The sequence below is a fragment of the Cygnus olor genome, chromosome 4 (genome assembly GCF_009769625.2).
Source record: "Cygnus olor isolate bCygOlo1 chromosome 4, bCygOlo1.pri.v2, whole genome shotgun sequence".
Lineage (NCBI taxonomy): Eukaryota > Metazoa > Chordata > Aves > Anseriformes > Anatidae > Cygnus > Cygnus olor.
Genome location: NC_049172.1, coordinates 15,794,851 through 15,818,747, shown reverse-complemented (window position 1 = coordinate 15,818,747; position 23,897 = coordinate 15,794,851). Strand labels below are relative to the sequence as shown.

Genomic DNA, 23,897 nt, shown 5'->3' with positions numbered 1-23,897 from the left:
CACCCGTGCTTTGTGTTACTAGTTCAGTAAGTTCCAATTCATGTGGATGTCCCAGAGCTACCGAGTATTTCCAGTTCAAGCAGGAAACCTGGATGTGGCTCCTGTTAACACTGAGATATCAAAATGTTTTGAACCACATGCCTACAACTGCAAGACTGAACAGATTTCATCCTATACCATAATTCCTTCAAGCAAAATGGACTCATCAAATGGTATTTTTGGTGTAATTTTCATTACATGTTATCATCCTTGGTTTGATTTGTAGTACAGATGGAGTCTGCAATCTGCCCTGGGCTTAAGTTTGTAAGCATAGCACTTGTATTTTGACTCAGAGCAGTGTATGTGTATGTTCCTGGCTTGTTTGGGACTTTTTATCCTTCCTCTGTCCATGTCCCTCTTATAAAAACTGAAATAGGTGAAGTTTAGGTGGGAAAAAAATGCATTTTGAAACTACACTGACTTTTTTTTTTAATAGTTTGGTATAACTTAGTTTGCTAGAGTTTGCTAAAATAGCTGGGGATATTACTTCCACTTGCTCTCCAAAATATTCTGCAGTTGTATCACCAAAACACACATCCTTCACTTAGTATGTGTCTACGAATGGTGTTTTTGAAGGCCACTCCTAGTATAAGATTTAGTAATAAACAGGAAGGAATATTTAGCACATCTGGCATATGTGAATTTATTTTAAAACTTTCTATCAAGTGGCATTTAAGGACTGTGCTGCAGTGGGCAAATGACTTATTGCACTTAATTAACAGAATGGGTGACACTAAAAATAGTTTGAAAGTAGTAAGATCATTAAAATATCAGATTAATTCTTCAAAGCTTTGTTAGTATTTGACAATAACTCAGGAAACAAGATAGCTCTATAAAAGGCGAGCAAGAACTTTGTACTCATCCTAAATTGAGTACTTTTCCAGAATTTGCCATTGTTTTTTTGTCAGCGGACTGGTCATGAATAGCAGATTAATAGTGCTTCCCTTTCAGAGTTGAGCAAGGCTGTCTGAGAAGTCAGTCATGGAAGCTGCTGGCTTGTTATCAGGGGAGTTCTTGCTATGAATGCTATAGACAGTACTAACAAAACACGTGGCAGGATGTCCCTTGAAATAAATCGGTGCCCAAACACAGAAGAGGGGGCTGAGCAGCTGTACCTGGGTCAGCAGGAGGTGGCAGTGAGGCAGGTTCTCTAGCCTTAGCATTTTTCCTTGCCTGCTTTTTCAAAAGTTGTGATTGCCTTAGATTTATGGCAATGTGGAATTCCGTGCTTGAATTCGAGGGGCTTACAGTAAGTACGGTAATTTTGTCCAAATCATGACTAGTATCTGTGGCTCCGCAAAAGCTGTTCATTAGCACACACCCATCCAGATACAAGCTTAGTTTTGTTGGCTTTAAAGCCATGGAACTATATCCAGAGGAGATCAAATCTCTGAGTTTTAGTTTGAGGCGTTATTGTGTGGGGAAAGAGATTAGTGAGTTGTTCTGAAGTTTTATTCAGTCACTGTCAACTGTATTTTTATTTAATTCAAGTAATTTTCTGGATTTCTCAATCACTTTTTTCCACTTATTTACTTTTTTTTTTTTTGCAACAGTGTTGCAAGCTTTAGTCAGAATGTTAATAAAGGCACCTCCCTTTTCCTGTAAATGGGTTGTATTGAAAGGATCACTTGTTTCAGATGGCTTGTGCATTACAGTTTGCCTATATTTGACAGCTCTACCACAGATTTACTAAGAAAAAGGTGAGGTGTAGAAAATGAGAGCATGTATTCACCCCGTAGTCTGGCAGCTTGTAAAAGGTCACCGAAAAGCGCATTCTCAGTTGCGTTCAAGGAGCCAAGCTAAAAGGAATTTTAAGAGACTGCAGACCTGGGAGAATGGAAGGGAGCAGGTGGAGAGGTACAAATAGCCAGAGAGAAGAGAGATCTATCAAGCAAAAAGGCAGCTCAACATCCTCATGCTGAAATCCAGCAGTTAGGAACAGGTCTGAGCTTCCAGCAGAAGGGAAAGATCGTCCTGGGGCAGGTAAAGGGCTGTATATGTGACCCCAAATCCAGCTATGTACACCCTGGACTTTGCAGCATGAATAGCGCTGTGTTATTCCACGTTGTACAGGTGGATAACAGGAGGACTGTTAGGCAAATGTTGACCACAGCAGGACACCACAGACGGCAACCAACACCCTACAGATAAAACCTTACACCAGTCTAATATATTTGAATGGATCATGTGGAGAGACTCCCAACAGTAAGTTTAACTCCCAGAGAAAATGTGGGTCAGCTATGGTTTTTGCAAAGGCAACTGCAAAATAAATAGCAGACAAGATGCAATGCAAGTTTCAGTTTCTGTATGTGACTTAAAACTAGTTCATGTCCAACAGGAGCCCAGTCCCCATTCCAAGCCTCAGGCTGTCTGCTCAGCTTACCATCCAGGCACACCAGTAAGCACCAAACTACTTCACAAATAAGACTAGATTGTATTTCACCCAGAAGTAATGAAATTGTCTAATAGTTTGTTGTGAACAGTCTGAGCTGGTCAGCTTAAACTGTAGGTCTTTGGCTGCACTTTCTTTGCCAAGCTGTGAGCGAGGCATTTTATTATTTGCTTTTAGAAATCCTGAGCTGTTGGCTGCTAGATCCATGTAGAAATGTCAACAAGAACTTGTTTCTCACACATAGGTTCACTAGTCTCACAGTCAGGACTGTCTATTAGACAGGTATTGGGCCAGTCTAGCATAACCATTTTTATGTAGCGAGACAACTTTGTTCAAATCTACCTTGTGGTTTAACCCAGCAGGCAGCTGAACACCATACAGCCCCCAGGAAGGGGAAGAAAATCGAAACATGCAAGAAGTAGTGGTTTGAGATGAGGACAGTTTAATAAGAAAGAAAAGAAGGAAGGAAAAGAAAAAAAATAGCAAAAAGAATAAACAAAGGAAGTGATGCACAAGGCAATTGCTCACCACAAGCTGACCAATGCCCAGCCAGTCCCTGAGCAATGGCAGCTCCCCTGGATAAGCCCCCAGTTTTATTTTTCAGCGTGACACCCAGCGTTAATGGAATATCCCTTTGGCCAATTTGGGTCGGCTGTCCCGGTTGTGTCCCCTCCCAACTTCTTGTGCACCGCCAGCCTCCTCAGTGGCAGGGCAGTATGAGAAGCTGGAAGTCCTTGGCTTAGTTAGTGTAAGCACTGCTCTGCAGCAACTAAAACATCAGTGCGCTATCAACATTATTGTCCTCCTGAATCCAAAACACAGCACCATACCAGCTACTAGGAAGAAAACAAACTCTGATCATTGAGCAAGATGATGAAATCATGAGGACTGCATGCGCAGTCTGTAGGATCAAAGTGCAGGGTGTTTAATCAAAAAAAAAAAAAATGCCCTCAATTTGAGAGACTTCTTAGAGTTAGCCTGTTTGAAACATGTTCATTATTGCATTAGGGAATCTATTCTAGTGTGGGTTAAGTGGCTTTCTAGTGAATACTTTAATCTAATACCACAGCTAATCGTCTCAGATAAGCCTGCAATGTATGTATAAATACACACAAATGGCAGTGGTTATTAAAAAAGTGCTTAAAGTTGACCGTACCTCACTATTTGAAGCACTGTCAGCAATGGGAAAAAGAATTTTAGACCTTCTGAAATAACATGTTTTGCTTGGGTATCCATGATTCCTGAAGATCAGCTTCTATTTCAGCTACAAACCTGTGTATATTGGGTATATTGTTCTCTTTAATTTATTAGGGAAGTACAAAAAATACAAAGAGCTTACCGGCTTTCTGTTGACACAAAGAAAGCAGTCGTAATTAAATAGGAGAAGTATTTATTACAGCGAAGCAGTAGCTCCTTAGATGAAATGAGCCTGATGTTAGTATTAATTTTTCAGCCCAGGTAAGTCCTAATCCCTTTGAACTTGTGTAGTAAGTAATTAAGTCCCACATTAGTATTCTGTTGAGAGAGGTCAGGAATAGCGTGTGCACATGCACACTCCTAAAAGACCACTGAAGTAGCAGCAATCACCTACTGAATTGTCAGCTCCTTCCTCTCCCTTTTGCATCCAGTTGCCCAAAGTGATCCCACATACCTTCCAGACCTGCAGCACTTCCACACAGAAATAAAGGTGCTTTTCATCCTAGACAAGCAGTAAACAGAAAGCTTGCAGTCAGTCTTGAATTTTAACTTCCACCCCCATTTCCTACCTTGTTCTTTCTGATGTATGAAAGCTCCCCTGAGTAAGGAAATCAAGCTTTCTCACCTGAATCTTTAAGTTGCTCGAGACAAACAGCAAGCAAAGCTAACATTATCTGCAAAATTAACTGACTCACAGAGCAAGTTGTGCTGTCATGTGACAATTGGGAGGGGGTTGTTTTCCCTGAGAACACAAACTAACACTCAAAACTAGTCTAGTTCATGTACTGAGACTGCTCTACCATGTGAAGCAGAAAAAATAGGCAGAGAAAATTAGCTTTGCAACATGCATGTTTCCCAAACTGAAATGTTGATGTCTACGCTTCCAGATCCCACACAAAACTACGCTCTGCAGAGCAAGTTTGTTCTAGTGACATGAGATTTGCAAATATGTTCCTTGCTATAGGAAGAAGAGCTTGCTGGAAGTGGCATATCATGTATTTGGAAACAAAAATATGAGAGGCAGACAAATAGAACAGCTCTCTGCTTCTGTTTTATAAAAATAACAACTGATTGATGCTGGAAGCATTGTGTATGATCTGGCTTACTTGGAAGGCAAGTTAGCAAGAACAAATTCACATGGAAGAGACTGGTCTTGAAACAAGCTCAAGATAAGTACTTTGTAACAGTACTGTAGTGTTTTCACAGGCAGAATATGCCACATATTTCAGGGAGAATCCTGTCCTCTGACTATCACAGCAGCCTAGTTTTGGTGGTGGTGGTTTTTTGTTTGTTTGTTTGTTTAAAAAAAAAAAAAAAAGCCTGCTCCCTCCCTGAAAAGTAATTTATTAAGCCCAGACAGTTGTTTCTGACCTTTGCTCTCCTCTCAGGGGGATGATTTGACTAAAAAAGGATGCATCTGCCAAGCCTTTGCTTGAGCTGAGGTCCTTCCTAGAGAGCAGCGAGCAGAAAAATGAAGTATTTAGCAGTTAGACCTTTGTTATTCCAAAGAGTGCCTGTTACTTTTCAGGAACCCTTTAGCACTAAGATTTCTGGTCAAGAAACCCAACTCTATCCAAGTTAATTAAGAGACAGTTCACAGGTTATGTTATAAAGGACTGTCAGTCTGAAAGTTTTTATTGCTTACTTAATACATTACATAAGTTAAAACACTTAAGTTCCTATTGCAGTGTAGGTAACCACACTTCCTAGAATGCTTTTAAAGCCCTAAGCCGACAGCACAAAGATACATCCCGTAGCCCCGCTCACAGCAGCGCAAACTCAAGTCCAGGGTCCAGATTTATCCAGACAGGCAGCTGCTTGGAATGCTGCTCATGCCTTCAGATCCTACCTTGCACATCTTCAGACCATGAGGTTGATTCTTCAGGATGCCAGATGATCTCCTAAAGGGGAGGACCGAGATCTGCTGCTCACACAGTTTAACCAGGTTTGATATGGGACTTACAGAGCTGTGCAGCTGAGAAGGTCTCCTACTGAAGAGAGAGAAATTACAGGGGCTCTGTGCTTAATCTAAGCAGGTTTGCCATCAGATAAGCAGCTTCCAAAATCCAGTCAGTGGTGTCCCCACCACTGGTGAGCGATTCGATCTTCGTGTTCGGTCACTAGGGTCCTGTTACCGCATTCTTCCCAACGTGTGACCTTCCCATTCTCAACCAAGATAAATTTCCACTCTACTTTGGTGTCTACTGGCAAGCTAACAGATTGAGACCAGAAGCCATCCTTGTCGTACTTGAGGGGAACGTAGCTGTGCCACTGGCCAAGACACTCGTGGTCACCAGTAACACCGATCAGTTGAGCGTCAGAGTGCGTGATATAGTGCACGCGGAAAGTCACGTGGATATTCTGAAACATCGGGGGCACCGCTGCAACTCGCTTTGCTTTCAGGTCCCCATCAGGGCAGTCTCCTTGTTCCCATTCCTTGCTGTCCGAGTCTTCCACGCTGCCATTCTTGCCGGCCTCCCCCCAGTCCAGGTGCTCAGACACCACTTCCCACTCTTCCTGGTCCAGGTCCCGAACCTGGGCTGGCTCACCCAGCTGCTCCTCGCTTCCGTCCTTACAAACACCGCCAGAGCTCCTCATGCGCCATCCATCGCTCGCCTGTCCCACCTGGGGTCTCGGTTGCCCGGCCTGGCCATCACGCACATCGGCTGGATGCTCCCCGGCGTGGGGCTCAGAGGCAGCGGCACACGGCTTCGGCAGCAGCTGCTCCCTCTCCGGAGCTCCGCAGGCCGCTCTGCTGCTCTCAGCGTGGTTATGCTGCGGTGCATCCTCCCCTGCTTCCCGACGGCTGGACAGAGCAGCAGCCTTGGCCTGCTGCAGCACTTGCTCGCCGCTCGCCAGAAGATCCTCTAAGCACAACAATTAAAAAAAAAAAATAGTTAAGGTCAGCAGCAAGCCCAAACGCCCGCAGGTCGGGCAGGGCGAATCCCCACCAGCAGCAGCAGCAGCAGCCCCCCGCTCCCTACCTGTGCCCTCCGCTTCGCCCCTCGCCCGCGGGGCCTCCCCGGCCGCCTCCCCGCCGCTCTCCTCGCCTCGCCCGTCGCCGCTGCCGTACCAGAGCCAGGCGACGAGGGCGGCCAGCAGCCCCACCACCAGCGCCGGCCACAGCCCCGCTCCCAGCCAGCCCCAGCCCCAGCCGCGGCTCTCGGCGGGCAGAGCGGCGGGCAGGCGCGGGGGGCCGGGCGGCTGCCGGAGCACCGGGGGGCCGCGGTCGCGGGCCATGGCCGGGCGCTGGCACCGGGGGCTGGCACCGGGGGCTGCCCCCGGCCCGCCCCCGCCGCCCGGCTTTAAGCCGGGTGCCGGAGCCAGCCCCGGGAGGGAGCCGCCCCCGGGGCGGGCCGCAGCTCCCCTGGGTGCTGGCAGGAGGGAGGAGGAAGGCAGCAAGACTCGGAATGAGGTGGGTGAGGAAAAAGTTGCGAGGCTTGCTGCCTCTCCGCTCCCTTTTCTGTCATCTCCCCCTTTTCTCTGCTTCTCCGCGTTTAAATCTGCACGAGGTAGCCGTGCTGCAAGTGTTTTGTGTCACAGGTAACTGAAGAATTGAGCAGAGCTCGCACACAAAAGTTGGGGAGTGAATGCTTGGTTTGCTTTCCTCTTTTTAAATAAAAAGCGTTCATGATCAGTGAACTTGTCACCTGTAGTAACCGCAGAAGTTTACGCAGTTTAATTTGAGCAGTGCAGGTGGTGAAAAAAAGCCATGTTTCTCTGCTGTCCCTGAGAACTGAGTTAAATTTACTCCTAATTTTGTAACGCCCGCATCATACTCTAATGCTTACAATTGGATTTCTTAGCACTGTCCTGCTCTTCCATCTTCTGCATTGTTAAGCTCAGGAAGCTTTTTTGGACTACCAGGACTTCAGATTCCATTAGCGCAGAGGACATTTGACAGCTGTTTTAATTTAACTTCATGTTACTACCCAGTTCTGTTCCTCTTGAAGTGAGGATGTCAAATTTTGATTCAAAATGTAAGGGCTATATAGATAAACCTCACACTAGGTAATCAGAAATATGCATAAATGCAATTTATGGCTTGCACTGTGTTTCAAATCAGTAATCCTGGAGTGACGAGCTGTAAAAATATTTGTCAGTACAGCAAGGGTCAGGCTACTAACACTAAAGTTTAACACCAGAGGAAGAATTACAGGAGGCAGTTCCAGTCCTTTTTACCACTGTTTTTTTTTTTTTAATATCCTTTATCTAAGCAAAGGTGTTGGTTTCTAAATCCCACTGATGAGCTTTTATCATCTATCTCATTAGAAAAGAGAATGGCTAAGTGGATGTCCAAATAAGTCTATTTCCAGAGTGTGAACTTCCTAATCTTTCGGTGTCACTAAGAGCAGTGCTATGTTAGCTTAACAGGACAGTAAATGTCATCCAAATTTATGGAAGCACAAGTGTGCAGTCTTCAGAGTGAAGTTCCCTGGCTCATGTGGTATACGGTGGCCTATGTGAATACACAGAATTCATCATCTAAATATTTCTTCTTTTGTTGCTTACCACAGTAAGCCTTCTCTGGAGCCCTGCTTCAACAAAGTATGGAGCTTGTGCGTGGGTATAAATATCCACTTTGATGTGTGGGATGGGTTCAGACGTGTTAAACATGCACTGCTTAGATCTCCTGTCCAATAATACAGTGAAAGAAAAGAGCTGAGAAGCTTGGACCTGCCTGGGCACTTCCTCAGTGAATCTGGTTTTGGGTGCACTCTCTTTTACCTCTGTTGATGCTTCAAGGGGAGATAGGTACCTTCAGTTTAGCCTTGCTATGTAAAACAGCTGGTTGCCTGTAATAAGTTAACTATTGAGACTTCTTGCATAGCAGATTATATTTTTGTAGCTTGCTTAAATCCCTTTTTCTAGCCTTCATTGCAGAGACATTCCCATGTATTTATACACCACGTCGCCCAGCTGGGATTCTCAGGGCACAACAAGCTACCGATTGTTAGGCAGTGTGTACTGCAGTTTAAAATTCCTGATCATCATACTGAAGCAGAGCAGACCGAAATCAATAATTGACCTATCTTTACAATAGAAGAGCATCCTTCTGCCAGCCCTCAGCAAAGCCAAAGAGGTGGTGTTTGGAGCTGCTAACCATTTCCTTTCTTAGCTGGTCAAGTGGCTTAGAAAGGAAGAGGCACCAAACTAGCACAGCTAAGAAGTGACTGCTGCAGAAATCCTTAAGGAACAGCTAATTTTGAAGACACAGAAGTGGAAGTGATGAAAGGCAAAGGGACAACCTAAAAGCAGGGTGCTTCTTTAATAAGGGCATAGTTTTCCTCTGGTTCTACTCATCTTCCATGCTCATACAAGTCTCCTCTGTTGCTCAGTCTCCTTTTCACCCAGTGTCTGAAGAAGAAACTAAAACAGAGCACACAGAGTGCTTTGAGTGCTCAGGGAGTAATTGTTGCTTAATGTAATGCATTTGAATGATTAGGAAGAGTCACAAAGGACCAAGGTGCCACCAGAGACAAGCTTCGTCTTCTCCCAGGCAGGGAAGGACAGTTCTGTAACCCAGTTTCCTGAGGAAGACCTGTGTAGTCCCCAGAGGACAGCAGCTATTTTTGCTCAGTTGCTTCCAGGTGCCATCAGCATCCTCTGATATAAATCCACTTTGAGTACTGTTGTTTCCTAGACCTGGGCCTTCCCTATAATCTGCCATGGAATGGCCACTTCTGATGAACTGCCACAGTTCAGAGGTGAGGGAGGTCTTGGTGAGCAAGAGGTTCAGTAGAAAACACAGTTCTAACCATGATTACTTGCTTGTGGTGGCTGCAGTGGATGGCAGGACTGGAAAGGGCTTCATAATTTGCAAACCACCTGGTAGGATTATACGTGAGCCCAGCTTAAATCAACGCTGTTGCAGAAAGGAATTGTCTGGCCCTTCAGCTCCTCTGTCCTCACCGCCTGTTTTGTGCAGGCCTTTGCTTTCATGTGGCCATTAAAATGGGTCAGATTAGGCAACTGATTCAGCTGAAAATTAACTCAGAAATTTAAAAAAAATAATAAAAAATAAATCCTTTTCATCCATACAAGCGCATGTGCCAACAGAGGGAAGAAAACAAGAATGGGTGGCTAAAGGAAAGGCAGCCCTTTCTTCCGAGGCTGTGTGGATTTATGCTGGATATAACTATAGTTCTAGGTGGTTCAGTCACGGTTGTAACAAAGGTCCAGGTGGCAGAGAATTTGTGCTTTGGAAATGCTCTTAGGCTGTCTATAATTTTTGTATAAAAATAAAAAAAAAAAAAAAAAAAAAAAAAAGGTTGTCTGCAAATGCAAAGGCTGAAATTCCTGAGCCCCTGATGACTTACTGAGAGTTACAAGCAGAAATGCTTGACAGGAGAGAAGTGGGAGAAGGGTCACGGCCCAAGAGCTCCCACAATGCTGAGGAATGAGGTTCATGCTCTGAAGCAAAGGTACAGATTGTCGCAGTCGGTAACTTGCCCCTGGTTTTGGTAGTCTTACCTCTATAGGAATTCCTGAAATGTGGGATGTGGGGACATCTGCCTCCTGGGAGAATTTCCAAAGCAGATTAACAGATGTGCTCCATAATGCATCTTGCGTTTTTTAAAGCTTTCATTGAACCAAACAAAGCAACAGTACAGTAAATGGGCAAGGAGGCAGTTTCTCAAGTTCTCAGGGACACTATCAATTCTGTTTCTAATTTACAATTGTAGGTTGTTCATGGGATTGTTTCTGATGCGGCATTAATTTGGAACTGTGTGCTCTGTGAACACCAAGGCTTTGTTGCACCATTGTTCACTCAGTCGATGCGGTAGCAGTTGCTGAAACATATTTTGAAAAGCTACACGTGACTTTGCAGAATTACCAGCCAGCTGAATGGGGTAAGATCAGGAGCCTCAAACTTGCCACCTCTTCACATCTCAGAACCACAGCAGTAGGGTGGATATTTAGTGTTACAATTCTATAACCAGCCATACAGCCATAGCTGTTAGGAAGCCCTAGCCCACGTGCAGTCGCTCAAATGAACTTTCTGAATTTTATACTGTAAGCTGTGCCATCTAGTGTGATGACAAGGAATCTCAGCTGGTGCTTCAGAGCATGTGAGAAGTGCCCTGCTGAAATCAGAGCAGTGGTGCATCTATCAGGCTGTTCTGGCGCCGACAGTGGCAGTAGGGTGCTATTTAGGGAGCACTCAGGAGCCTGGCTGTGTTCCACCGTTATGCTCCTGGTATAGAGTTGCTGTTTTGAGGACGTCGGAGAGTACTGCTCTCAAATCACCGCTGTGTGTGTACAAAGCTTCTTCCAATTTTGTAATAGAACGAAATAGAAACATGAACAAGTAGAGGAGAAATAAAAAATATGGAGCCCTGTTTCGTCCTTTGGCTGTACTTCTGGGGCATCGAGAAGTTCCACAGACATCTTGAGAAAGAGAGTTTGGCCCAGGAAGCTTTATGGAGGTTTGCAGGGAGCTCTTCCTGAGCACAACAGGAGCATGCCTGAAAACTCAGTGGCAGTTTTGTGAAGCTCAGTTGAGCTGGAAAAGGAGAACAGGTCGTAGGTGAGGTTGGTGCCAGGTAGCAGATTGCCTAAAATGAATGAGGGCTGTCGGTGTTTGCACACTGCTGGACCTTACGCTGTGGCTTCTTGGTGTCACAGAATGAAAACCAAGCAATCTTTGTCAGGTGAATAGTAAGAGACATCCTTCTACTATCACTGCACTGCAAAAGGAACAACATCATCTTGTAGATATCTTAATAAGAGCTCACAAAGCTTAGTATAAAGTATCTTTCACCAGAAACCAAGTTAAAAGCTCAGTTCAGGAGTCATAGTGCCTTTCTGCTGCCATGGGGGTTTTCTTGGAAGTTGTTTGAATCTTTTTGCATTGGGTCCCCACCCAACCAAGTAGAAAAATGGGAAGGGCAAAGTATTAATATACTTTGGACGTGCTCCACAGTCCTGGAAGAAGCTGTAACCCTGACTGTCTTTCTGTACCACCCCTTCCCCAAATTAATTGCGAGTGTCTTGGCTATGAGATCCTGACCCTCTTCTCTGTGCAGTATTTGGCAGTAGCCAGCAGGTGGCACGTGAGGAGAATGCCTGGCTGTGAAAGCTCTCCCAGTGCACAGGTGGTTTCCCAAAGCTCCTGCTAGCTTTGGAAGAGCAAGGTTTTACATATCTTCTGTCAAAGAAGGCGTTTTCTGCAAGAACACACTGAAAATTCGAATGTTTGCAGTTCTAATAGTAAAACTGAGGTTTTCTAAGATAGTAAAGCTTAGCTGTATGTTACGGACTTTGTTCTTCATAGCCACCAAAAGAATTGTAAAATACGAGAGGGACCGTGAATTCTCTTCCAAAAACTTTTGATCTTAACAATCAAGCAGCACTGGTCTGTTTTACCTTTCTGCCTTAAGACAGCATTAACCTGCTGATGATTAGGTAACCTGATCTTGAAAGACAGAGAAACCAGAGCCTTCAGGACAATGTATTTCATTATTTAACTTTCCCTTCTACTAAAAAATTGTTGCTAGTTTTTAATGTGCTCTCCCTCAGCTCAATTCCCCTGTCCCAAAGAAATGTGGGGTGGAAAGTATTTCCAGTTGGTTTGTATCACCCTTCTGCTTTATTGGAACTTCTTAGGCATGTCCTCAATTATTGCTTATCTGTACTCCATAACTCAGTTTGCTCCACCTTTGTATGTTGGCCGTAGGTGTGTAGTCATTCCTGTGACTCTCCCTGCCTTCTTTTGAATTTCTTTACAACTTTCTTAAAGAATAGTGACAAAACCTGGACACTGGTGTCATCCCCTGAGGTGGTCTTACCCAAGCTGAGAAAAGCAGAGGATTATCTCACATTCATCTTTGTTCTCATGATAGGGTGCTTCCCTTTTTCTGCATGACTTGGGTTTTGCTGACATTTACAGTCTTCTGAAATCCCTATATCCTTCTCCGCTGAACTTTAGCCTAGCCAGTTTTTCCTCATTCAGTATTGGCACAGCTGAGAAGTTCTGACTGGGAGAATTAATTCAGCCCTGGTTTTGTAGTCCCTTTTTTTTTCCAGGTGTTGTATGACGTGCTGGGATCATTGTAAATCCATTTGAAGCCCTTCATCATCCTTGTTGTGTTTTCTAGCTGGGTGTCATTGGCAAATTGAATAGGTTCTTTGGAAATGCACTCTTTTTCCATGGATTTTCAAGGAAACAGCTAGTGACTGTGTTTGTTCTACCATTTTTTCCATAGCACAACACAGTTCATCCTTGCATAGCTGAGTCAAACAATTAACAGGTTTAATTATTATGCAAACTGTTCTATCCCTGTTGCATCCTGATATCTTCGTCCTTTCTCACTACTGGTAATAGTCTTAGCTGTTTGACTGTGGTTGAGCTTTCTGGTAGCAGGAGGCAGAGAAAGCGTTGAAGTTTTGTCTATTTAAGCATCATTTTTTGTTAGCTTTGTTCTCCACTGAAAAAAAATACCTCCCTTGGTGTTTTGCTCATTAGAAATGTACATAAGGAATGACTCCTTGTTATCTAATGTCACTTGCTAATTGCATCTCACTCAGTGTTACTTTTCTTAGTTTTCCCTAGGTACTTATGCTGCTCTTTCCCAATTTTCCTTAGTAGTCTGTCTTGGAATTCCTTCTTGGGTTTGAGGGAGAGCTTATTATCAGTGGCTTATCAGGCCAGTCTCTTAATGCTTATCCTGTGCTTCCTCTAAATATGTGTACAATGCCAGTAATATCAAGGAATACCAGCTTTCCCTAAATCACTTTTCCTTTCCTTTTTGTTTCCCATGAGCCATTTTAGCCAGTTTTCTCTGTTTGTTAGTCACCCACTTTGAAAGTCATGCTTTCTGTTCTGTTCTCTGTTCTCCTTTTTCCCTAGCTGGTACAATATCATTTCATAAGCCACTTCATAATTTGTCCCTGATGCTTTTTACCTCCCCCTAAGTTAGAATCAAATCCCACCTAAGGATTTGAAAGAGGAGGGAGGAAATATGAGGCACTCTAAAACAGAGAAGACACAGTGCAAATCTCCTCTTGAAGCCCAGTAAAAGGGGATCAAAGTTGAAGACCTATAAATTTTGCTCAATTTAGTCTTTTCCTGTGCACAATATTTTAATCTCTGCACTCTTCAGAGACATAATGAGAAATGCTAACAAAATGACTTTGTTCTTCAGTGGAAGTTCTACATGCAGCAGAATGGCAGGGTCATTTTACAGTACAGGAATAGAATGGAACAATAATAAGACATCATTCGGTTCTGTTTGTTTTTTTGTTTGTTTGTTTGTTTGTTTTTAGAGGGATGGGCAGCAGCTAAGCCCCTAAAGTATATAATATAGTATAATGTATTTGGCTAAATTCTGTGAAATGTTTAGCATGTCAAGCTTACCCCAAGGTTCACTGAAGCTGCGGTACCCAGTAGATTGGGTACTAATCATATAGATTGAATCATAATTAAAATGTTCCAGAAAATTCATGCTGATAGACCCTCACGGTCATCTAAAGTCCTGTAGACATTATGCTTCAACTTGCATGTGGATTCTTTACAATGTCAGGCCCACAGAAAATTGCAGCATGAAAGACAGCCAAATATTTATTTTCAAACAACTTTTAACACAGAAATTTATCAAAGTCCGAAGTCTGAAGAGCGCTGAGAAAATAAACACAGGCTTGAGTTTTGTGATAAAAACCAACATGTACATCTGTATTTGTAGCTGACAGTATAATCTAAACTGGCAGAAAAAGTTGATTCTGAGAAAATATCAGAAGTGCTTTTTTTAGATGCTGAGAAAAAACAGTTCCTAGGAGGACTCTCAGTAGGATGCTGGTATAGGGTGTGGTATCATTTTATGGTTTTTCTTACAGCGTGCTACCTGTGTTGGCAAGCTTTACAGGCAAATGTCTTGTTTCCTCTGCAGCATCCCATGTGTATTCTCTTAGCCTAGCTGTGATGTTATTTACTGTGAAGTGAAGCTGTGTATCATAATTGAAGGAGGCTTTAGAGTATGCCACTGGTGTCTTCACCTGGCTGATGGAAATACGTTCTTTACACCATCTTAAGAATTCCCTTGGATTTTTCAGGTGCCCGGCCTAATTTAATCTGCCTTTCTCAGGAAGGACTTTGCTAAGCTTTGTCTGAAGTTGGTCTAAATGAAGTATCACGTGAGCCAAGGACATGCAGAGGAGAGGACCAAAATAAGTTACAGAGGGCCCTAAGTAAGCTTGCTTTCTTTTGACAAGCACTCTTCCCACCCCCAGACTGCCTATATATTCTTTTACACTTTTTCATACACCACTGACTGCAAGTATTTCATTTGCAGGAGGTTAAGTTACTTTTAATCTTCAGGAGCTAACTTATGCTAAACCTTTATAAAATTTCTGAATACGATTGCTCATGCCCCCTTGGAGAAGATAATGCTTGCCTGAAAGCTGTAAGCAATTAGATCATTTTATAAATCATGTGTCTGAATTCTAAACAAAGCTCCCGTTTCCCTGGCTCTGCCTTTTTTCTGTGTGCCTTTTTTCTGCTCACCTTACAAGGACTTTTGACAGCTCTCTTGGGGAAAGGATTCTCCCAAAGACTCTGTAAGCTCTGGAGGTGAAGTGTTTATCTCCACCACCCGAACAGACTTGATCTGGTAGCACACAGTTGCCTTGGGGTTATCTTCATTGCTGTTATTTATTTCTCTTCCCTGAAATAAGCAGCCAGGGATATAAATAAGGCAGCAGTAGGAATCTTTACCATGCCTTGAAATACAGTTTTGCTGACATCAAATCTGCATGCCCTAATCTGAAATTATTCCTGCAAGTTCCTCTTTCCTGAGTGTAATGATTGCAGGAGGATGTCACTGGTCACTTACTCATGTGCCGCTTTGCTCTGATGGCAGGAGAAAGCATAATGTCCTTTCCCACCCAGTCACATTAGAGGAAGAGGCAAGATGTGACCCCGTAATTTGTGCTTAACAAGCCAGCACGTGATGCAGTGACTCCGTCCTAAGACCCATGTCACATGGCTGGAATCGAGGGTGTGATTTTTTGCCTCACCCAATATTCCGTGCTTTACGCTTGCTGTGGTGTCAAGGCATACAGCTAACCTATACAAGCTATCGCAGCCTGCACTGAAGTTCTAGCTTAACGGTTCCCATCCTATGGCCCAGCAGTGCTTGTGGCCACAAGATAGTAAGTACTCAATATTGAGGCACAACAAAGTGCAGCATTGCTCTGGGGCTGATAGGGAGCTAGGTTCTGAAGATGTATGGGCCTAGGAGCAGCAAGAACGCTGTGGTGTTTGCCTTCCTGAACTGCTGCAGGTGGACAGGCGGTGCAGTAGGTTCTCAGGCATCCTCCTCACCCCCTTATTTTTTTTTTTCCTCAGTGGCACTTTTGTGTTGAAAAACTGCCGCAAATAATTGAACCCAGCAGCGCCATGAACAGCTGTGACCAGTTGTACTGCGGGAGGCAAGCTGGAGACCTGCCCACCCGAACAGCTGATGAACTTTGTTTATTGTACCACAATAAAATCCCGCTAAGTGTGGGTGCTCATCACATCCCAGTGCCAAAGCTCACAGCAGGAGGACAGAGGGGAGGTGAATCTGAGTCACTGACCTTCTGCAGCAAGTCTCCGCGCCTCCTCTTCTCCAGCACAGATCACTTAAGACCTCTGTCATCTGGCACGTTTCCAGGGTAGCAAGTGCTTCTCATGCCTTTTGCTGGCGTTTCCCTGCCCCGAGGCAGGAGCTGGAGGGCTGTGACATGCAGAACCTCACTGTATAAGCTGGTAGACACAAGCTATTTGTTTCAAGGCTGGCAGACAAAACATTTGTTTACTAATGGCTGCCACAGACTAGCCAGGAATCTAAGGGGCTATCAAGGGGCTAAGAATGACTAATTCTGGCCTTATTTCTTGGCCTGTTGAGGTGTATTAGGCACTGCGAGTCAGGAGGAGACCGCTGATGAGAACCATTTTGGTCTCTTTCCTCCTGTGTAAGGTCTGTGCGCTTAAGGGCTAAGACCGCAGAATTCGTATGTGCTGGGACTCCAGAGAGCTCAGCTGTGCTGCTCTCACTGGTACTGCCTGCTAAAAGGTACTTACATATCAGAATTTTAACAGTTGATTGCCTGAGTGAATAATAACATAACTCAGGCTAACAAAATAATCTGATTGCAGCCTCTAGTACCTATGTGTGTTTGAGGAACAAGGGAAGAGATCAGCTTTTGACATAGACAGACTCAAAGCAGACACTGATTGCAGGTCTGCAGTTTCACAAAAAAACACAGGCCAAGTAAACTGCAGTTAGCAGAGATTGTAAAAGTGCTTTGCTTGCTGTGCAAGACATCTATTTTCACCCAATAAGATAGTAGGTAGAGATGGAAGACATCTAGCTTTTGATGCAACAGCATACATTTTCAGCTCCAGAACTATCTGAATTCTTTTGGAGTCAGTAAGAAGTTGAGCAGAGGCTAACAAAATTAAAAACAAAAAAACAAACAAACAAACAAACAAAAAAAAACAGGATTCCTAGAGCATTGCAGTACATTATAACATAAGACAGCACATTTCAAATCTGCTTCCCCAGAGTCTGTCCTATCGTACTCCAGGGGAGCATCCTTAACCTTCGTAAGGTTGAAGTGGCATTCATGTGGAATGTGACTCACAGGTCAGGAAAACGTGTGCCACTGGCTTGCTAATTTTAAGCGTGCCCTTTGTAGGTACAGTTCACTTAGAATGGGGCACGGACTGCTTGAACTGTGCTCAGTAGAGTTGAATCCAAAATGGGGCAAATACATACAACAAGCCTCTCTCTCTGTCCCCTCTCTTCATGCCAGCGAATGCTGAAGTAAACAGAGGCACTTGGCAGCGTTACAGAATAAACTGACTTGTGATTTGCTCTGCACTTTGGCACTGTCTATGTACAAAGAGACTGAAATCAAAGGGCTTGTGTCAGGGGCCAGGGTTTGCATCCACTCCTGTGGGATTCGGGCCCTGAATTCCCGCTGACTCTAACACTAACATTTTAGGCGGCGTATGTTTCATAATACAGGAAAAAGTACGTGATCACCAATTATTCTGTTTGAATGAGAGATTCTTTATTATTCATGGCATGTCCAGGGCTATCCAAAGATGTTTCCAAGGCTGGAGGGCAAAGCGTCTTCTCTCCAGTGTCTTATATTGATGGGTAAGTGTGAGCCTGGTTCAGTAACTGACCTGGGTGACTTATATCACCATGTCAGCAAGCTGTCTCAGAGATCTGCCAGCTCCTTATATATAGCTCTCTCTATGGTAAGAAGAGAGATACATTTTAATGTGGAGATGTGGACTTTGTTGGCTTCCTGTTTGTAATTAATAACAAGGGGAAGGGGGCTTATAAGGCAAGAGGGAACACAATCCTGGACTGTTTTTGCATTTCAAGTAATGCACAGGTGTTTACTTCAAGGAAGAACAGCAGCAACTATGTTGTCTTTACTTCTGGAAGGGTGCCATCTTTCAAATGAGAGTGAAGTAACTCAGGGTCGTGGCTTGGGTGACGGTCAGTCTCCTTTGTGAACTTCTTCCCAGCTTCCAGCTCTGACCTGAGCTTGCACTCAGGTTTAGCTGGTGTTTTCTGTGCCTTTTGTTGAGCCAGGTGGGATCCACTCTGCAGCAGGATGGAAGAAAGCCCCTTTGTGCCCTGGATGATGATGTTATCACATGGAGGAGGGAAGCCACTTCTGAAATCATCCAGACCACTTTTTAAGAACCTCCAGCGCTGGCTGTTAAGCGAGTTGGAGAACCTCTGCTTGGTGTGCGTGGGCAAGAACCCTGACAACAGCTTTTCTTTGTACCTGAAATCAAAGACCTCTAGTTACTGCAGGAAATATTGACTGTATAAGGGGGTGTAAGCAGGCAAAGAGGGCTAACCATATCTGGCCTGTGCTGTGACACTTCAGCTCCACTGAATATGGCAGTGGAGTTCAGTGGCTGGTGCCCAAGCTGAATAACAAACGTGCAGGGACATTCAGGCTCCGAGGGCTCAGGGTGTGAAAGAGGAGCAGTGCTAGATGCCGACATTCAGAAGCCAAAGTACTAGATTACAAGCTGGAGGCTGAGGAAAGTGAGTTGCTTATATTCCCCATTTTCCCACTGACATGTTTCCCAGGGAAAAACTCTTGTTCAAACCCCACAGACTCTGATGGGCACAGGTCTACTTCAGCTGGAGCTTCTGGAGGCAGGAGTGAACAGGCCAGAAAGAGAGGTGAGCTAATGAAGGACCGCAGGGTCCTCACCAGACCTCCCTGGCTGCCTTGATCCCACTCACCATGGGGCTGCACTCATCCCAGCAGCTTCACACCGTGAGGCCCTGGCTGCCTGGCACGGAAGGTCAGAGCACGGGGGCTCCGGGTCACTAGGAGACTGTGTCCAGCGGCGCCTGCGGGGCAGGGAGAGGCTCTCGGTCATGTAACTCCTCCCCAGGCTCTTTCTGGCTTCTCTGCCCTGTCTTTGGGACAAGTGTCTCACACACTCCTCTTCCCCGTCCCCACATTTGCCAGGTCTGCCAGGAGCCCTGCCAGGTGACACAGTGCCTCCCCAGCTGTTGCAGATCAGAAAGCTGAGCTCTGAATTGTGGCTGGCTTCTTTCTGCGTGGGCACAGCAGGTTCTCTTTGCTCTACGACTGTGAACAGCACGGGCACGTCTCATCTGAGCTCTCGGTTTCTCCCTGGGTGCTGCTGCACTTGTGCCTGTCACTTGGCGTGCAGAAGGTCTTCCCAGCAGCTCCAGGCTGTTTGCAGTGCTCAGCAGTAACAGAACAAGCAAACCTTGTTGGTCCTGCCGCTGCTTCAGGACCAAGAGAATATCTGTGGTCTTGAAGGAGATCTGTCAGCCTCCATGGGCTCTAATCTACAGAGCTACAGCGACTCTTCCCATGACCTGAGGTGTCCTTGGGGAAGAAAGCGGGTGGAGAGTAGGACTTACTGCCTAAGAGTGTGAGATCAAGCACTTGGGAAGCTTTGATGATAGTGTTCTTGACTGTTGCAACCTGCATTGGAGGAACATGCAGTCTAACAGCTATAACTTGATTTAAGGCAGTGAAGCTCTGGCAGTAGATTTACAGATTACATTGGCCTGACACTGAAAGCCGGGTCCTCAGCAAACTTGTTACTTCATTTTGGTTGCCCCAACAGTGCCAAAAAACAGGGTCTCCCATACTCCCAGTGCATCTCCCCAAGCTCCCTCTCCTTCCTTTCCTAGCAAGATCTGTTTCACAGCTTCATACCAGGTCACAGCCTGGCACGAGCAGCACAGGCTACACGTCCAGTAGCAGCATTCTCCCACCCCACAACGTATTTCCCGCTAGCATGGCCATGGTCAGCTTGAGAGTGCCCTAGTTCAGCAGCGAGGGCTCTAGCATTGCTGTGGCAGCAGCTAAAAGCAGATGTGTAACTGAGAGAAGAGGACAGAGCATGGGCAGGTAGTCCACGTGGTAGGGAGAAGAGGATGGGGGCTGATTAATCGTGGTCTGGAAGGGAGTGGAGCTGAGTGGGGAGAGAAATCTGTGTGAAGAGGAAAAGGTGGCCTGAGGCAATGCTCCGTCCTCCTCCACAGGTGTCCCAGCTTGTCATCTCTGAGTCATGTGGACTTCTATGCAGAAGCATTTAAGTTATATGCAGAAGCAGCTGATGAGTCAGGGAAGCAGCAAACCAAAGGAGAAGTAGCTGATGGGTGTGAGTAGTTGTACTTGCTAATTTTGGTAAAACTCAAATCATGAGGAATATGGCCATGTGTGTGTATTTTAAAAGGTACTACATGATCTGTATCCCAATTATCAGGTGCCTGTAGAGGGCTGTGTTTGTAAGTCTGGCTTACAGTTCATGAGGTCTGTGCTTATTTGGCTGAAGAGTGTCAAATATATGAGAGTCAGGAAGGACCAAACTTCAGAATGAAGAATGTTTCTGCTGCTGCTCTCGTAACAGTAAGTATTAATTTCCTCAGAAGAAACGTGCTGTAGCTAAACCTCTTGTCTCTTAAAAGTCCTAGTCCCATATCTGGAAGTCAGTGCCTGGTCTGTCTGATGCATTTGCTTCTTGCACATCCATGTGCAGCTAAACCAGGAGCAAAGTTACTGCCCACAGAAAGCAGCTCTGCTCACAGACCTTTCCAAGGTCTCTGCTGAACCTAATAATTGCAGGGTGGTTCTGCCCTATAGTGAACTGCCTTCCTGCCAGCAGTTAGTTTGTTGTGCGTGGGAGTAATGAGGTAAAGCTTGAGTACAGGGAAATGTGATCGCTACCAACTTAGAAGCCTTTCAGAAATTTCTCAACTCTCAGCTGAAAACAGTATCTTATAATTACATTATTATTTTACTAATTATGCATACAGTGCCAGACACATACATAATATGTGTAAATTCATTGATGACAAGCACGTAGATTAGCTGGGCTTGAAAGGCAGATGAGCTGTCTCTGAAAGCATTTTCCTTGTATAATCCTGATGCACTTGGGTGTTTCCCAAGAGCTGCTCCTCTAAGACTGGGAGTGTACTGCATGTAAACCTTCTGCTATTCTTCCTGGCCCACGCTGGGAAACATCCAGCCAGCAGGGGCTCTTTGTGGTGAGCTGTCAGGAAAATTGAAATGTTAAGGACCTGCAAGTTACCTGTAATATGATTTATGGTCTGCTGGCGAGCTGGGCTGAGTTAAATGGCAGCGAGTGGTTAAACTCCTGGCAGTATGCAAAAGATGGGGATGTTCCACCATCATAAAAACATCGTTCTTGATAACTAGATCTCAGTCCCTACAATCTTTACCCCTGATTTTCTTCTATTGAACATCCCAAAGGAAAATAAAGGTAGGATTCAGAAACACAGTGGTGGAGGTAGAAGTAACTGGAGCACCACAGATACACAGATGAAAGCAGGCTGTAAACATCACCTAGCAGGAGGAGACGGGTGGAAAAGCATACAGAAGTTTTAGATTGGACAGAAACAAGTAGAGTATTTGTTGAGTTAAACACTTTTCTAGTTACAATTACATTCTCACTGTTGAGATGAAAAACCTCTTGGTTCTGGAAAGGCTGTTTTAAGTCTCTGCCTTCAGGTCACAGCTCCTAAAGGAAGAAAAGCAAGCTTTGGATCCAGTTAGACTTGGTGTGAACAGGTCTGTCAGCAGTGGCAGATGATTACAGCACCTAATTCTGAAATTAGGACAAGCATGATTCCTATCTTGGGTGGAAAAGACCAGAGATCCATGAAGTGACATGAATGCAAACGAAGAGGAAACCAAAAGTACCCTACCCCTCCTATCCACTGCCTCCACCCCTCCATTGTGGCTAACATAAAACGTTCATTAAAGAATTATCTAGTAGTTATTAAATAACAGAAATTGGACTAAGGATTTCTGGGATCTATTCTGATTTGGCTGATGCCATACTATACGATTCCCTACCTTCTTCTTCGACAAGCTCTTTCCTTCCTTATATAGACCCCAAGGAGCTGGTGTTACACAGAGCTGAAGAAGACACTTGACTGTCTAAGTAAGTAGTGACTTTTCTTATTTCTGAAAGATTCTCCCAGTGCATGGGACGGGAATATTCCATCCATGATTTAGTTTTAAAACAAGGTTTCTCAAATCATTTTTCCACATGGAAATCTTGCCCTTTTCATCATGAGACACTGCAAAATTTAGGGGAGCCTGGCAGTATATGTGGATGATGGCAGTGGAAGAAGAGACAGTGACTTTTTGTGGCACACTGTGATAAAAATTGAAAGGAGTGGGGAGACAGAGGAATAATGAAGGGGCTAAGAAAGAAAAAAGAATGATGACATGAAGACTTTCCTATAAGCACGTTTAAACATTTTTCTGAATATGGGACATATCTGCCTTTTCCCTTTGCAATATCATTGGGATTTTGGAAAGGGAAGATATGCCTCTGCTTGTTTCAGGGGTTTGTAATTATGACACAGTGTTGTGCCTGGAGCCAGCAGTGCACCCACTGCATTCCCATGCTGCACTTCAGAGGCGGAGTCACTGTTCACGGGACTGTTTTAAATAAAACTGCTAGTACGCAGTTTCTTGATTTCTAGAGGTAAAATAGTTTGCCAAAAAAAATAATAATAATAATCCACACTGGGAATCTAGAAAATCTGTATGGAGAAACAGCATAGTTTTGTGCATCGCATGGGTAGATTTTTACAAACAAATAAAATCGAAACACTGAATTAAGCAAAAAAAAAATTCTGCAGGAATCATTGCTTGATCTTAATGCATTTGTGCCATTGCAATGGCAAAGCAAATTTACGTTTTTAAAAAAATGTTTGCATAAACCAGCATCCTCCTTAACATTATTAATAGAAATGCCTCATGGCTGTGATACGTAGTTATGATAAAAATGGCCTTGCATAAGTAGAAAAGTGTTTTCTCCTCTGTATTTATCTTGTTTTTCTTGTCTCTCTCTCTGATTTGGAGACAGTGGGCCTGATGACATACTTCTGAGTGCATGCATCAGGACATCCTCAACAGAAAATACAAGTCACGGAGCAGCTGAAATACTTTAGGTGAGAAAAGAACGAGGTCTCCACTCCACTGCTTCAGTAGCCACAGAGAATATTTAATGTTCTATGGGAAGAGACACCTGCTTATAAAAGTCATCATTACATCATACATCCCACCAAGGACAATGTGGCGTAAGGGATGGTTTATGGTTTCAGAAGGGGAATTCCCATTGAAGATTATTCCAGGGGGACAATTCTATTGGTGTAGTTAAATTAACCTTCAAAAAGGGATTCTTTTATTTACTTCGTTGCTTGCTTTTTGGAGAGATGGTGAAGAAACTGAGTGAAAATCACCACTTGGGAGTGGGAATATAGATTAAAACTTGCTGTCAGAACAATCCTTCTTCTACCATGTTGGGGGAACCACAATCATTCTCGCTTCCCAAACAGTTGTGAAAGGTGACCTCATAAACTTTCATAAACAAATAAACGACACAGTAACATAACAGTGTCCCCAGCAATTAAAATGACAGTAAATAATATTTATAAAGGACAATTCAGTCGATTTTAACAGGAAATCCATATGATGGTCTACTTGCTTGCTCCTAGGGAAGGCATAACTTGAACCGGGATGATGATAGCAAGCTGCTAGCCTCACGATTTGGCAGTGCGGGAGGAGAGGGAACTGGCTCATGGCTTCAGAAATGAAAGCGCTGGTAGCAGCAGGACTGTGGCTATGGGCCAGGAGTCCTGTGTCGCTGGGGCTTTCCTTCCTTTTGTGAAATACAAAGGCTATGACGGAGGGCAAACAGCAAAGAGGTGCTGGGAAAGCT

The 23,897-nt window shown here is 44.4% G+C and overlaps 2 protein-coding genes across 2 annotated transcripts; both read right to left on the bottom strand.

The window, feature by feature from the left end:
- Positions 1-5,229: 5,229 nt before the first annotated feature.
- On the bottom strand, positions 5,230-6,883 carry STBD1 (starch binding domain 1). Its single transcript, XM_040554720.1, has 2 exons — positions 6,613-6,883; positions 5,230-6,495 (listed from the first exon to the last, which is right to left on the bottom strand). Exons 1-2 carry the CDS (start codon positions 6,866-6,868, stop codon positions 5,699-5,701), a joined length of 1,053 nt encoding a protein of 350 aa, XP_040410654.1. The 5' UTR covers positions 6,869-6,883; the 3' UTR covers positions 5,230-5,698.
- Positions 6,884-17,670: 10,787 nt separating this feature from the next.
- On the bottom strand, positions 17,671-19,417 carry LOC121069618 (protein FAM47A-like). Its single transcript, XM_040555959.1, has 2 exons — positions 18,895-19,417; positions 17,671-18,421 (listed from the first exon to the last, which is right to left on the bottom strand). The coding sequence occupies exons 1-2, from the start codon at positions 19,032-19,034 to the stop codon at positions 18,049-18,051; spliced, it is 513 nt and encodes a 170-aa protein (XP_040411893.1). The 5' UTR covers positions 19,035-19,417; the 3' UTR covers positions 17,671-18,048.
- Positions 19,418-23,897: the final 4,480 nt, after the last annotated feature.